At 38.5% G+C, this 16817-nt stretch overlaps 1 protein-coding gene across 13 annotated transcripts in view; it reads left to right on the forward strand.

The window, feature by feature from the left end:
* Positions 1 to 16817, forward strand: part of DOCK3 (dedicator of cytokinesis 3) — a 224773-nt gene that overhangs the window by 190350 nt on the left and 17606 nt on the right. For all 13 annotated transcript variants that reach the window (XM_054838228.1, XM_054838236.1, XM_054838229.1 and 10 more), the window contains 9 exons: positions 3789 to 3875; positions 5821 to 5925; positions 9411 to 9552; positions 10922 to 11088; positions 11632 to 11718; positions 12178 to 12357; positions 13366 to 13449; positions 14748 to 14864; positions 15731 to 15852. In XM_054838228.1, coding sequence (XP_054694203.1) covers positions 3789 to 3875; positions 5821 to 5925; positions 9411 to 9552; positions 10922 to 11088; positions 11632 to 11718; positions 12178 to 12357; positions 13366 to 13449; positions 14748 to 14864; positions 15731 to 15852 — 1091 coding nt within the window. The remainder of the gene's footprint in view (positions 1 to 3788; positions 3876 to 5820; positions 5926 to 9410; positions 9553 to 10921; positions 11089 to 11631; positions 11719 to 12177; positions 12358 to 13365; positions 13450 to 14747; positions 14865 to 15730; positions 15853 to 16817) is intronic.

A 16817-nucleotide genomic window follows, 5' to 3' on the forward strand; every position in this document is an offset into this window, starting at 1 on the left:
CAGTGTCGCTGTTATTTTAAAGTGGCTTTTAATTAAAGTGCTGTTCCATCCATTGCCCAAGATGAAAATCAATACATTTCAATTTCACATATTCGGTTTTGGTTTTCTACAATAATTTTTTTTTAAGTTACTGCAGACGTAGGTGTCACAGTCCCTTATGTCGTGGCAGTTTGGGAGCACTTCAGAGGTGAACCTTAAAAGTGGTATCAGCTATCAGAATATTTTCAATTTTTTTCCCTTCTCTAGAAAAATTCCTACAGCTTGTATTATTGGAAGATAACATCTGCCTTTGTGCCTCAGGGTTGTTTTTGCCTGTGATGGCAATGACAGTGGCATTAAATACAAATGTGATTTGGTTATACAGGGTTGCCATTCCAGATAATTCTTTCCTAGCCCTGATAACGGAAAGTTGTATATGGCAGAGACATTCTCTACAGAACCTGCAAAAGGACATCAGATTCCTCTGTGTAGGAAGAAATGGCCTATTTATGAGGAAGTGATTAATTAATAATTTTTTTTTTTTTTTTTGGCCAGAATGATTATTTTGTAATAATACTGCATATGGTTGTCTTTTTAGTTTCAGAACTTTTGAGGGGTTTTCGGACTGCACGTAAAAAAAGAAATTACTGACTTGTGCAAATATTGCAGTACTATACTCTCTGACTAGACAAAGATGACGTAGATACTATGTAAAACAAATGAGCCTGTATTTTTCAGAAAAACAGGCAATCCATATCTGCACTGAAGGGGAGTGAAAACTTGATGGATGTAATTTTGCTGTAAAACTCCTAACAGATTATAGAGTGTTAACCTCTTGAGGTTTTTTCCCCACTGGATCTTTTTGGAGTTACTTGACTTTGTGTTTTAATCCTTCTTTATTATAAACTGTAGCTGAATGACTCAATAATCTACTTAAGCAGTGTGTATGTCACTCAAACCATGGAAGTGAGAGATGCTGAGAAGCCAAATCCTCCTGTTGCTTTCCAGCACTCTTTATGTTGCTGTGTAACAGGGAACAGCTCAGGGAATGGAAGAAACTTGCTCCCCTCAACTTGTGTCTGATAGTTTCTTTCTGCACCACCCTAAGATGGTCCCTCCTGAGGTCCTGAAGAGTGGAATTTGTTGTTCTGTGTCCTTCAGTTGCATTTCCAGAGTTAAGTTTCTCATGCTGCTCCTGGCATCTTCCACTAAGTGAGTCAAAGCAGCATGAAAAGGGTGTAAAAATTCTGCATTTGTTAACGGGAAAATTTTTTCAGCACAGGAATGGGGGAAAACTATGGCTACAAGACTGTCTTGTGAGATTGACCTAAAAGGCATGCCAGTGGAGGGCAAGGAGTGGTGGCATGGCCCATGGCAGGCCTGGAGCGCTACAGTGGAGTGCAGAATCGAGTACCTCCCATTCTCAATAGTGTTGGTAGCAGCCCTGTGCTGGGAAGGAACAAGGTGTTCCAAAGCCCTTTTAGCCTTCACTCTCTCTTTGTGCTCCTTCCTGCTCATTTCTGCTATGCTTTAAACTGGTTTATGGCTCAGTCAGCAGTGTGTGCAAGTGCATAACTTTAAATGAAAAAAATTCTTTTTTTTTTTTAAATTCACAATTATGATTTTGTCTGTTGAAACTCAAGGTTTTCTAGTTGGGAGACTGTGAACTGGATTGATCATACTTCTGGACAGCAATAGCTTGAAAGCTTACACAATCTTTTTCTGTCCAGTTAACTGCTAGATTTTATTAACTAAAAATTCTGACCAGCTCCCATCACAGCATCACAGTATGTATTCTCCTTAGCGCCAGTCAAGTGCAAGACACCCAAAGCTGTATTTCCAAAGCAGTTCATTTTTAGATCATATGCTCCATACCCAACATTTGAACTAATCTCTCTCATGCACCCTCATTAGAATCATGTTTCCAAAAGAAATCTGCATATTGTGATGTGAGTAAATAAAGGTTGCCATTCATAAATGTTGATTGTCTTTATCTGTGCTTCCTTGTGTGCAGTCAGCAGCACTCAACAGAGAGTTGCTGGTGCCACAGGAGAAAGCTGCAATAAATGTCATATAAATGTGCTTTTCAAGAGAAGGACATAATATAGAACATGCAAACAGATCAGATGTCAGCAAAAGAGAAAGCAATAATGAGGGAAATTAACAGTGGAGACATTAGGAAATTATTAGAAGAGGGGCAAGAATGATGCTTTAGAGGGAAGTGACACTTGCATAGCACATGGAACTACCTATTAAATTTCTACACTGAGAAGATGTTACTCATTAACATCACAGATCTTACAATGGAGAATCCCAGTAACTCAGATATCCTTTCATTCTCTTTGCCTTTAAAATATCTGCAAACTCTCTTTTTGAAGTTACCTGTATATTTTACTTCTTTGCTTCTGTATCTCATCTTGTATCTACAGAATATTCAACTAGCACAGTGGAATTTCTCTGTGTGGAAATCTAACAGAAAGAAACAGACAAAGCCTGAGTTAGGATGACAGGAATAGTATCAGGGTACATGTAAAAGAGCTGGTATAAAGAGAAAACAGATGTGGTTACATGTTGTTAATTTAATTCACATCAGAAAAGGAGCATGAAAAGATTACATCTTTAGGATCACCTCAAGGGAAGACAGCAGCTTTCTGATTAGAATCATAGAATGTCCTGAGTTGGAAGGCACCCATAAGGATCATCGAGTCCAACTCCTGGCTCCACACAGGACCACCTGAATCAGAGCATATGACTGAGCGCATTGTCCAGACGCTTCTTGAACTCAGTCAAGCTCGGTGCTGTGACCACTTCCCTGGGGAGCCTGGTCCAGTGCCCGACCACCCTCTCAGTGAAGAACCTTTTGCTGATATCCAACCTAAACCTCCCCTGTCGCAGCTTCGTGCCGTTCCCTCGGGTTCTATCACTGGTCACCAGAGGGAGGGGATCAGTGCCTGCCCCTCGCTCCCCCTCGTGAGGGAGCTGTAGGCCGTGATGAGGTCTCCCCTCAGTCTCCTCTTCTCTAGGCTGAACAAACCAAGGGACTTCAGCCTCCCCTTATATGTCCTCCCCTCTAGATCCTTCATTATCTTTGTTGCCCTCCTTTGGATGCTCTTCAATAGTTCTATGTCCTTTTGGTACTGTGGTGCCCAAAACTGCATGCAGTACTCGAGGTGAGGGCGCACCAGCGCAGTACAGAGCGAGACAATCCCTTCCCCAGGCCGGCTGGCAGTGCCGTGCTTGATGCACCCCAGGGTACGGTTGGCCTTCCTGGCAGCCTGGGCACACTGCTGACTCGTGTTCAACTCGCTGTCAACCAAGACCCCCAAGTCCCTTTCAGCATGGCTGGTGTCTAGCGTCTCATCGCCTACTCTGTACGTATAGCCAGGGTTGCCTCTTCCCAAGTGCACAATCCGGTTCTGTCCAGAAGACAGAATAGAGAATTATGTAGGCTTTGCCACAGCATCCCATTTGGAAGTGAGACTCTGCTCACGCTGTGTGACAAAAGCCATTTATTCCTAATTGTTGGTTGTATTATCTTTCTCCAAGTAAGTTCCCAGACTCATGAGTGAATTGTCAGTAACAAGCAGTATGCGCGCGTAACTTCAACAGACCATATGCCTCTGTTACCATCTTGAAGAAGGAATTAATCTGATACTTAGTGGAAACTGTTTCATCACAATGCATTTTCACTTCTAATCCCTGGCATTTCATACCAAATGAACTCCCAAAATTGAGTTTCCATATTCCTCTCAGCTCAGCTGGCAAGAACATTCTGGTTGCTGTGAGTGTGATTTGCTTTGGTTTTGCAGAGCTGGGAGTTTGGAATCCCGCTGTGCAGAGAGCTGGCCATACAGTACGAAAGTCTCTATGATTATCAGAGCCTCAGCTGGATTCGGGTAAGTAGCAGCAGTTCCTCTCCTTGTAGACTCTCATGTCATTCCCCAGAGAATTTTGCTCTCCTGTCAGAACATCCTGAATTTAAAAAATAAACATATTCCCTATATAGCTCCACTGACTCCTTGGCCATTGATTCATTTCAATAACCTGGTAGGTCCACTGAAGTAATTCCTATGTCTGCTAGCAGTAAACTAGGAGCTGGGCTTGCCTATTGCAATTGCATATTTTTATATATATATTTGCATAAAATATTTTTGCTTTTTTAAAAAAATTATATATTGATATTTGGTTTTAATTCCAAAAATATCAAGGACAGCTTGTGCCTCAGGTGACATAAGAGGAACAAGAGAGAAAGAATGGAGAAGGCAAATGTTTATGGCATTCTTGTCAATTTACAAGAATCTGATCCTCCAGTAAAACCAAACATGTGATTAAATCAGGGCATGTTTGCAGAATCATGCTTTAATCAGAAAAAGTCAAAGTTCTGCTTGTTATTTAAAAGCTCTATGAGTGTGAAAATAGTTTATCTGCTTTTTTCCCCTGGGATAGCATGCATACGTCCAAATTTACGATTTATGATACATGAATGTATTATTACACACAGTGGTTTAAATTATCTCTAGAAGTCCAATTTATTCTCATCTGAAGATACCCATCTAACTAGGTCTCATGAACTACACTTCTGAAGAACCTATTTTCTTCAAATTGGCCCTAAAGAGAGTACAGGTGCCATCTTGGTTGTGCACTTGTTTATTGTAGACATCTAAAATAAGGCACTGTGAAAATTTATCCCAGTGTACAGGAAATACTGTATCAGTACAGTGATCATGAATGATTAGCAAACAAACCTATTAACAAGGCTTACTCAAGTTGTGAATCAAGGCTTTCTTTCCTAAACATCAGTAAATTAGCTATTCTTGCTGCCTCTTTATTATTTAGATTTAATCAACAGGCAGGTGAAGAGCATCTCTGCTGATCATGTAACAAATTCACCTCATCCTTTCACTCCCCTGTGTGAGATCTGTTTACTGTGCAAGTTCCCTAAATCTGTGGTGACCTGAACTGACTTGAATTTCTCCCCACTCTAAAGAGTTTTTTCTCTGTGCCATTCACATCATTCAACACATTCCTTTATTCTTCCTGAAAGGACTTTGGGACCTTCTCTGTTTTAGAAAAGGAGTTAATATGGATTGGAACCGAAAACAAAACCTTGATGCAATATTCTAAGTCAAAGCTGCTGTTAGAGTTCCCTGTGGTGGAAGCAATAATGTCAAACGGATTCTTCTCTTTAAAAAGCTATCTTTTTGCTATAGTGATATTCCTGTGAGCCTTTCAGCTGAGATTCAGTTTGGCAAGAGGTCCTGAAATCCCACTCTTGATACAAATGCTAGCCCAGTGCCACAAAACTAGTAATTGGAACTAGAGAAAAGCCCTTTTACTTTTTCCAAACCAATTTTTTTCTTTCATGTTAAACTTACTGGTGCACAGAGCTGTAGAAGATTTAATTTTGTTTCATCCTTTTTCAGGCCCCTCAATTAAGGCAAAACCAACTGAATTGATAGAATTTTCCGGGCAGTAGTATAGATTTTGAGCTGTAGGAAAGAATAGGAAACCGTGAGCCAGGCAGGCAACATAGATCTTAATCTCAGCTTTGCCATTAATTCTGCAATGCAAATAAAGTTACATGCAAGACCTGTTTAATTTAAAATGAGATATAACAGAAAAATTGTCATCTCCAAAAATGTAAAATGAGTATGATGCTACCATAGTCTGTTCCACCATGTAGACTGTTTAATTAATAATTTTTATCTTTAAAAGAGTTTCAGTCCTTTCATAAAACTTGTGGGGGCAAGAGAGTAATGTCATACTTTAATATGTCTTGAAATTCTAATGTTTTAAGTGCAGCTTTAAGGGTCTGAAAACAGCTATCTTTTTCCTCCACAGAAAATGGAAGCTACCTATTACGATAATATCATGGAACAGCAGCGCTTAGAACCTGAGTTTTTCAGAGTTGGTTTTTATGGTCGGAAATTCCCATTTTTCTTGCGGGTAAGCCAGACTTATACAAGACATGACAAAGTGAGCAGGCTCAGAGTAGCAGTTAAGACTTTGTATTTTTGTTGTGGAGATATGATGACTGCCATTCAGCTTATTTTTTTACACCTGCACAAGTAGAAACAGCTTTCTGACTGAACTGAAGGATGTGGTCCATTGGGAATGCTCTTAGGAAAAGAGATCAGAAATTTGACTCATGCCTATGTGTATTTTTGATGATCTGCATATGCAGCACAAATTGCCTCTATATTAAGCAAAATGCTGTATTCCAGCAATGTTGGGTCATTACTCAACTAATTTTCATCATCTCAAATTACACACTTTAAAAAGTCTCACATGACAGAATGATGTTAATACCAGACTGATGACTCTTTTACGCTATCTACAAGTGAAAATTTCCCCTCTCTCTAACAAAAAGCCTAGCAGCTTCTCTGGACACGTCCTCACTTTGAGCTTATTGTCTACTGGTGTATACAGGATCAGCTGGGTGTGCAATCCATTTAAAAAGTGAAATTCTCTTCTTTTCCTAATAAGGAATCAAACTTAAAATGGGTATTTGTTCATACAATGTCTCGTTGCTAGTTCAGAGCAAGGAAGGAATATAATCTGCCAACTGCTGTAAGAACTGTCTGAAAATTGATGGTAGATGCCATCTAGCTTGACAGGACAAGCTAATTTGAAGCACGCTTTCAAGGCCTTAGAGGTGCATGTTTTGTGTTCTTTTTAAGGAATGGTTTGACAAGAGATGGCACCGCTCTTGAGTTATACAGTAAGAAGCCACAAAAAGCTAAACTGTGTACCATTTTTTCCCATAGGGTACACATTTTGAAAATTGCACTCTTAAGTTTCTCTCTGATTACTAAGGGTTTTTTTGTTTGTTTTTTAACTAGAATTTAAACGTTGGTGTTTAATTACAGTCTTTTAATGGAAGTGTGGTGGGGAGGGGGAAAGTAAAGGCAAGTTGGAATTAATCAAGATGAAAGTACCAGTGGATAAACGGGTAGCTTCACGTTATTCAAAGGTGAAGTTGAACAGTGCCATAATGCAGCAGCCTGAATTGGTGTGTAGAACACATGTGCAAAGGAATCTGAGGAAATGACAAGTGTTGCGGTATGAAGCAGTAGCTGCCCTTTTGTGAAGATCTCCAGAGAAAACTGACAATTTCTTGGTTTTATATCTAACAACAGATGTTTCAGAAAATGAATGACAACAAAAACGTTATGGCACATAAGTCTTCCTACATTTGAAGTAGTATCAGTGAATCTAGCTTATCTTACTGTATTATGGATCCTACAGTTTTATCTTGGATCCTGCATGGCCTATGTCTTTAACACTGCACAAGTTTTCAGTGCACAGCACTTACTCTTTGTGAAATGGTGTAACAATATGGATACTTGGCTGGAGACATTAACAGTGAACATGAGCTTACATAATTATAATCCTTGTTAATTCTGCAATTATATTTGGTAGCAGTACTTCTGATAGCAGATTACTAATGTAGCAATCTCATTAAAAGTCATCCTCCTCCTTTCTCTCTCTAATGATCCATAGAGCATACACATTGCGAAGCACAGACTAAGCCCATTAGCAATCACATCAGCATGGATCACACTGTAAAGAGATTGGAAGCAGCTATTCTAGAGAAGAAAAAGATTTACTTGGATTTAAAATTTTCAAATGGATATGGGAGTGATTTAAAGTGATCAAATAACTCCATGCCCTTTTCTCATTTATTTTTCTATTGCTGTATAGCTTAAGAAAGGAAATAACCACTTCTTTCTACATCTTTAGACAAAGGGTCTTCAAAATCAGAAAAGTTATTGCTCATGCTTCTACGAATTCTGCATCTATTTCTAGCATTCCTGCATAAGTAAATTAAAACTGTCCATGTCTTCTACCTACCAGAAGTTCAAGTAAGGCCTGACAAGCTGTGTTCTGAGATCTTGTGTTGGCATCTGTCTGAAGAGTCTACTAAATCTAGCTTTGAGGTGTTGTCAGGGCATTATTTTTAGAATCACAATAACTTTATTTATAGGCTTACAGTTTTCTGGATTGCTGCAATCAAAAGCTAAAATAGACAATGCAGTAAGTGCCATGAAGAGATTTACCTTCAAATATGGACTCACTCCAAATTTAATAATAGCTGCAAAGTTTGGGCATTACATACTGAACTGTCAAGATTCATCATGAGGTTTTTCTCCCAGTTCATTGGTTGCTGTGACTGATGCATTCAAAGTGACAGATGTCACAGCTGGAACATGAGATCTGTTCCATAAAGTTGAAATGCAAAGCCAAAGATAACTGTACTCCTTGGCTGTCTTTTATGATTGGGTTTTGCTGCTTTCTCTTTGATTTTTGCTACAAGATTAAGAACTGCTCAGCCAGAGCCCTTTTCTAGAGCAATTAGCTAAATGTCAATGCATATACTGCAGCTTCTAAATGCAAGAAATAGGCTGGGATTCTTTCTTTGTTTTATGAGGGTGAAAAACCTCCCTGTACTTCCATTAATTGTTATAAGAGTTAAAACTACCAGAATTAAAGAATTTGCCTGCTTTGATTGGTCTTGCATCAGGAGACATTAACACCAATCAAAATTGTGTTTTGTGGTAATACAGTTAAGACACTGGAAAACAATCTTTATGACACTGAGGACTTTAGAAATCCTGGATCTTGCTGGTCAGAGTTTGAGATGGCTCAAAAAGCGTGCAAGAACTCCGCACAAGTGATTTAGTGCCTCAAGAGGCATATCTAAATGCAAGCTTTCCATTACTGGCAAAAACAAAATTTTGTTCATCAAGTGGAAAGTGCTTTTAGAGCTGAAAGGGAATTTGCTAGGTGGCCACTGAGAATTCTTGGTAAGGCTTTTCCATATTACTCCACTACAGACAGGGGAGTTCCTGAGGATATATTGTTCAACATGATCAGACGTGGATTGTATGGCCATGACAATACAACAATGATTAAACAATGACACTTGTGAACAGTTTGTTACAACTTCTCTCTAAGGATAACTGATAAATTGATAAACATTTATCTCCCTCTGTTCTATGAAATCCTCAGGACTTTTATCCATCTAAATTGTATCTGACAGCAGCTTTCCCAGTGAAGAACAGCTACGCTGGAGACTTAGTCTTAAGTTTTGGTTGGTATGTTTCAGTATAGTCCAATTAAAAAATAGTCCCTTTTCAGTTGTCGAAAAGCAAGAAAGAAAAGACAATATGACTGAATGCTAGATCAGAGGCATCTTTCTGTTGAGAGATCAGTGGAATACTCTACTTCATCACTTCTTGATGAAATACCTTGTACAGAAAAAGGAAGGAATAAAATATATGAGCTGTGTTAAATGCACATTTTACTCTCATGTTAGCATGTTAACATTGTCATTTATCTTTGTTTTTGAAGCAGTAAAATTTAAAGTGAGATAAAAGCCTATAAATTTAACTTTTAAGGAGACTGATTTATGCTTGTCCTTCTTGCAGAACAAAGAATATGTATGTCGGGGCCACGACTATGAGAGGCTAGAAGCCTTCCAGCAGAGGATGCTGAGTGAGTTCCCACAAGCCATTGCCATGCAGCATCCAAACCACCCAGATGACTCTATATTGCAGTGTGATGCCCAGTGTATCCTTCAGTGAAAGGGCAAACTACGGTTAGAACAACTGTGGTAGAGCACAGAGAAAGGTATTGAAAAGGTCATCAGCTTGGATACTTCAGTTCGTAAGTGTCTTTGGTAGAGCTGGAAATGGACGAAACATACACCTGTCTACGGCAGACATTAACTGGTTCATTGCACTATGTATTGTTGGAGAGAATTGTCACTTTTTATTCAGGAAGTAATGCAGGTCATCTGTGTGTAAGGGATGTAAGGGAAATACCTGTCTTTGGTCACATCTGCTTGGTCACATCCATGTTTTAATCTGTACCAACAGCTTTGCCATAATTCACATTTTATTTATGATAAAATACATTAAATAGAATACATTAACAGTATTCCCGATACCTTCTCTTGGATGACATTTTGTTGGGAACAGATATTACTTCCAAAGTGTTAATTTTCCATTGTGTTTATTCTTCACATAACGTGGGGGTTTTTTTGCAGTCTCCCTTTCTTTTAAACTGCTGAACTCTTTCATACCTAAGGCTTTAAATCTAATTCTTCTCATTGGTAATCTGTGCTGTGGTTTGATGCAACCAATACAATGCTATGTACATTTAAGGACTGAATCACATACCATTTAATGGGTCTGCAGAGACTATTGGAGATTTCAGTCATGAGAACACCACTGTTTGGCTTGTGTGACAACAGCAAGGGTATTGTGCAAGACTTTAACCATAAGGACATTGTCAGCAAGTGAAATCTCCTGAAATTGGTTGGTGTTTCCCATTTGTCCTTCATAACACATGCTTTTCACTCTTCTCCGCTATATAGCACTGATACTTTCATAGACAGAGGGGTTGTTTATATGTGTATTTTGGTTGGTTTGTCTATGCTTGCAGAGATCTTGTCTGTAACACTGAGGTTAAACCAGTTTAATTAAACTGGACTGTAAATTGATGAAATTAGGGTAACTTTGGTTTGTAGACAAAGCTGAAGTATCGAAGGTGAAATTTATCAAAGGTAAATATTAGATATTTAGGTACCTAAATACATCAAGACCTACAAAAGTTCCTGCATAAATGAGGCAGCTATCTCTAATTAAAAATAACAGGAACTGGATATTTTGCCTGCTGTAGGTATTTTGGATGTCTTACTACATACTCTCTGCATCCTCAGGTATCTTCCTCTTCAGTTAATCTGGCTGTGAGGTACTATAACTCTGTAGACTCTGCTAGTAGTTCTAGTCTAGCGTTCTGTTGTTTCACTTGCAAAAGAGTGTTGGAAAACAGAGGCGCATGTGACTTTCTGAGTTCACCATCCTGTTTATTTCCACAGTAGAGACAGCCTTCCTGTTTGATGTCCCATGGCTTTCTTTGACTACATAATTTACAGATTTACAGATCTATGCAGTGACTCCCATCCCAGACAATATAGATGTGCTGCAAATGGACCGTGTCCCTGATCGCATAAAGAGCTTTTACCGAGTCAACAACATCCGGAAATTCCGCTATGACAGGCCTTTCCACAAAGGCCCAAAGGACAAGGAAAATGAATTTAAGGTAGAAGTCGTGAATAAGCAGAGTTTAAGTGTTAAATCTCTTCAAGGCAAATAGTGTCTTATTATTTTATGCTGATACAGCCTTTCAAGTAATCCTGATTTGATGGCCAAATACACTACAGTAATTTGAATAACAAGTAGCTGTTGAGTCCAGTGGTTACACGCCTGACCTCATAAAAGCATTGTTCAGATTAAAGTTGAGTTATTTGAGTGCCAGAAGAGATGCCTTTTGAAGCAAGGATTTGGGGTTTTTTTCCCCTCTGGAATTTTTTTCTTACTGCCATATATATCCACAATGTTGTCTTGGTTCCCATGAGAGAATTGATGGTCAGCCTTTAAAAATTAGTAGAAATGTTGAATGTGTTGCTTTAGAGCATACTGAATTCTGGTTTTGTTGTTCAAGTGACTTTCTGCAAAGTAAGTAAATGCTCAGGAAGTCACTATATTCTTTTCTGTACTTTACCCCTGTAGCACCTGTAGTAAGAATACAGATGATGTGATTGTGACTCACTGTGTACCTCACATCCTCAATTACTCTTTGCAGAGCTTGTGGATTGAACGTACCACTCTGACCTTGACTCACAGTTTGCCTGGGATCTCTCGTTGGTTTGAAGTGGAGAGAAGAGAACTGGTAAGATTAATAGTTCCTGTAATTTGCCTTTGAAATGATGAGTTACTGAGGACATGTGCTAGGCAACTTCAAATTCCTTTGGCTGAAATCTTGCAGTTTCAAATGATGAAGTTTACCAATTAGTAAGTATATCTTTTTTCCACCACTTAGTCTAAATAATTACTGAATTACCAGGGGAATTATGTGAGGGAACATGGTAGTATAATGGAGACAATGCCAAAAAGATGGAATAATTGCATTGTTGCCATGTCTTCAGTATACAGAAAGAAGTTATCACAACTGAGTGACCTGAAATATAGCATTGCTAACAGTAAAGTTTATTATTAGAGCTAATTTTCTACGAAGCAGGAAAAACTAAGGAGATCACGGAACAATCCTAGAGTATAATTTCATTACAAGGAAGATAATAAATCTCAATGAAGCGTCCATGGAATTAAAGTATATTTTATTGCCTTTGAGGTTGAAGTTAGTCCTTTGGAAAATGCCATTCAAGTGGTTGAGAACAAAAACCAGGAGCTGAGAACACTGATAAGCCAGTACCAGCATAAACAAATGCATGGTAACATTAATCTTCTCAGCATGTGCCTGAATGGAGTGATTGATGCAGCTGTTAATGGGGGAATTGCACGATACCAGGAGGTAAGCCAGGCTCTGCTTCTGAATTTAGTATCATCTCTTCTCAATTTTATTTCCATTTCTGTTTCAAAGAGAGTATGACATAATAAGATAAGACATTCTCATGCACATTATCTAAATATGAGGTTAAAAACCCTACTTGGTTATTCTGCATCAGTGCTTGCATAGCCACACATCAACAGGAGGATCCAAAGGTGGAGTTGGGATATCACATTGAAGTAGGTAAAGTTCATAGCGGGGTTTCTCAAGAATGAAACTTGGCTTATGTGGAAATCCTGACTTGGCAGGTAAAGGAGTGAAGCAGATATTTTTATTTTTTTTTCATACTGCTTACATTATAAATCCATTTTGCAATAGAGGCAGTGGGCTCAGAGTAATTGAGACTGATTGGGCCTATAATCAGGAAAAGACACTAATTTGTGCTACTCAACCATTATCTTTGCTAGCCTAATTTCAGACTCACTGTAACCCTAAAATGATCGTCTATGCAGCATGTTATCTGGCATAATCTTTGGCAAGCTGCTACTTAAACTCTGCATTGCAAAAGGTAAGTCTAGGGTGAAATAGTGAAAAATGGCAGAGTGGTCCAGGGGTGTGGGACATGTCTTCCTTACAGAGCCGTGAAAAGAATGTCTTCATGCTTTACATTAGTTACCATGTTACTGACTTAATTCCTTTACCTTTAGGCAGTTATGTGAAGGAAACTATATGAAATTCAAATAACTGGATGATGCAAGGCTTAGTGGTATTGCTCATCAGTATCACTGGGGGAAACTTGGTCAGATTCGTGATTCCACAGAATCATCAGGGTTGCTAAAGCTGTACTGTAGCTTTACCTGGATCCCAGAGTGCTAAAAGCAAAAAAGTTGAGCTACTGCTGCTATCTTAATATATTTCATTTTCCTAAGATTTCTGGACCTTTTCCTCTCATCCTTTGACACCAAGTTACGATGAAATACTTTCCAGTAAGCAGAAGGCTTTCTTTTTTTTTTTCTTTCTTTCTTTCTACAGGCCTTTTTTGATAAAGATTATATCACAAAGCACCCTGGAGATGCCGAGAAGATCACACAGCTCAAGGAACTCATGCAGGAACAGGTACTGTTTTTCAGATGCAAAAGAACTTTGCTACAGTGTCTGGATTCATCAGCAGTCAATCTAAGCATACCAGATCCAACTGATTGATTCAGAAGCAAAGAATTTTGGTAGAGGAGATTTAAAGTACATTTAAACAAAAAAGAGGGGGGTGATGGCCAAGGATTTTATGCACAAGCCATTCACCTTATGGGATGTGAGGTGAAGCTCAGCTAAAAGTACATTAATTTCGTTGTCTCCATTTATTATCCAACAGACATCTTGCCACGTTTCAAGCCTGCCATTCATTTTGGGCATTTTAAATTATGTCTTCCCAGTAAATTTCAAAGATAATCAGAGTCAGGAGAGGCCAGGTCAGGCTTGAGATTAAACTGGCAGAACTACATAGGAAAACTTAATGGCTATTTGTATTATCTGCAGTTTTATTTTTCCTTAGTGTCTCCATGAAACATCTTGGTAGATAAAGCTAGCTGGATGCTTTGATGGGAGTGAAATCAGAAAATCGCATGCCTCTTAACTGAAAGTTTGGCAAGATATATACTCCATTAAACAATGTGTTCAAGGCTGAATAGAGCTACTGGGCCTGTTTCTTCAACAAATCACTTAACTGCATTTCAGATTTCCCATCTGTAAAATAAAGATAATGCTTATCTCCCTTCAGTCCTCAAAAGGATGTTTGAAGATTAATTAGTTATTGTTTGTACAGACTTTGGATCATGTAGGGAATTATATACATCTTAAGCCTGTTATCGTTACTATTTTCTTTCATGTGAGAGCTTATATAGTCTCCTTCAATCACTAATATTGTATGTTTGACATTTGAAAAAGTGACCTTTAAAAATAAATAATGAGCAACAGAAAGAGTGACTATGCAATGCCACACTGCCACTGTTCAACTCAATTATCAGAACCTCTTTTAGAAATCTCTGTTGGCAACTTTAACCCTTTCTCTGAGACTGGGTGGAAGGAATTTTCTTTGCCACAACGAATTATCTGTGTGAGTACGTAATGCTGTTCACTTGGGAGAGAGAATCAATCTGGTAATTTTTTTACAGTTATCTCTTAACACAGGTAATCCAACATGACATAAATGTACTTGTCTCACACTTAAAGTACTTGTTGAAGTAATATGAACTTGCCCGGTCTCTTAAGCTTGCTTAATTATCAGCAGTCTTGTGAATGAACAGTGGTATATTTTACAGTACTTTCTTGCACACAGACGGAACTGCGGGATAGGCTTCTATTCCATCTCTTAGACACGATTTATGTGAGTTTGTGATGTTATGTTCTCTTTTTAACAGGTGCATGTCTTAGGAGTGGGTCTGGCAGTCCACGAGAAATTTGTACACCCAGAAATGCGTCCCCTACATAAGAAACTGATAGACCAGTTCCAGATGATGCGATCCAGTCTGTACCATGTAAGCTGATAGTAATTTTTCCCATTTTGAATCATTCAGAGTTATGATTAAACTTCTATCAGTTGCAGTAAGGTTCACAAAAGAACTGGGCTGATACAGCATTGATTGCACCTACTGGATTGCCAAGCTATCAAAAGGATTCTTGATTTTTGTGCAAGAAGGAAGTCTGTTAACTAAGCCTTTAATTTACATTAGAATTTTTAATATTTGTACATTCTTTGTTGTATCACAAAACAATTGTAAAGCTTAGTTTTCAGTTACTGTCTTACATAGTAGAAAATGTTGTAAAACAAAGGAAGAAAGATTAACTAACAGTAAGTGTTAGACATTGAGGTCTTTGAAAGAACTGCTGTAATTTGGAGTAGCATGACATGGATTAGGCCCTCCAGAAGTGTTTTTATATACAGTGACAGAAATTCCTGTTGGTGACTTTAGGTGTCCCACTCTGGTGATCAGGACATGCACTGTTATGGGTCTACAGTTCCTGTATAGTCAATGGAACTGCCTATAGAGCATGGTTCGCACCACCTGTTCTATACCAGAAGTACAAATATCATCCTCTAGGGATGATACCTTTCCTTCTATGTGTGCTCTGCTGTACGTTAGTAGTCTGTGACAATTGTATTTGAGACATCTTTGTTAGGCAGGTCTCGGAAATTTGCAGTGCATTCTCCTCTTCCTGGTATAGTGAAATCTTTATACATACCTAGACACTATCTTGAACATTATGACAACCAAAGTAAAGGATATCTTCCTATAATGTAAAAGAATTCTTTGAAATATGTGTGCTAGCACTGAGAAGAAAACTTGTACTTTTCCATGACCAACTTAGCTTCTTTCATACAAAAAGTATGTTTCCTTTGCAGGAGTTACCTGGTTTGGATAAGCTGAGTCCAGCCTGTTCTGGCACTAGCACACCGCGCAGCAATGTTCTGGTTTCGCATGGACCTATGAGCCCAGAGAGCATAAAGTTGGTGCACCGACACAGGTACTGTTTTTTTCTACTAAAATATCTAGGATCTCTGCACACCGCTGCATTAAGATTCGTGGATCTAAGAAGTGGTTAACAGTACTGCAGGAGGAGCAGAATGAGTTTTGGCAAAAGGAAAATTGGATTGCTTGTTTTGGAATCCAACTCAGTTTGTACCCATTTTTAAGGATCAAAAAGTGTTCGCATCATTGTTTTTTATAATTCTGATCAAATCAGAACCCAAATGTAAGAAAGGCTGCCAAGGTGTTTTGATCAGAATACCAAAAAATGGCTCAGACTTCACAGAAACATCTGAAAATATGGATGCTTATTCAAACGGAATACCCATCTATAAAAATTGAGCTAATGATTGAGGATAAAAATTGGGATTTTCAGGGCAAAACAGTGTTTTTGCATGCAGCCAAAATTGCTTATTTGAAAATCTACATATCCATACCAGTATGAAAAACAGTGACAGGAATGTCACTGAAGTTATGAAATTGTAATTGTTCTTCCATGTTTATTTTTCTTGGTGGGTCCACGTAGCTTAGCTGTTTTTAAAGCCTGGCATGAAGAGCTGTGGAAACTTGGTCTTTAGTGCATGAATCCAGGATGATGACTTTCTTTTTACTACTAAAATTGAGTAGGTCTTATACTACTTCAGTGGCTTGGCAGCTGATAATTAATGTCTGGGTGATAATTTTTTTTTCCTCAAAATTCCCCACTTTTTTAGTTCTCAGGGCAAACTAGGGAGAGGTTCTATAGTGTACAAAACATGTGTTTGTGTATGTGATTCAGAGTGAGAAAGAAAAAATTAATTTCATGAGTGAGATCAGGGTGCAACCTGCCCACTAGCTGGGCTGTATTAATTTACTATAAAGTTGCCTTCAACTGTAATGCTGAGGTCCAACAGATGCAATAAGGAAAACTGTATTTTGACCTGTGTCTCTCATGCTTGGCTTCTTTTGGAATTTTTTTTTTTA

This window comes from Grus americana, chromosome 11 (genome assembly GCF_028858705.1).
Source record: "Grus americana isolate bGruAme1 chromosome 11, bGruAme1.mat, whole genome shotgun sequence".
In the NCBI taxonomy this organism is placed as follows: domain Eukaryota; kingdom Metazoa; phylum Chordata; class Aves; order Gruiformes; family Gruidae; genus Grus; species Grus americana.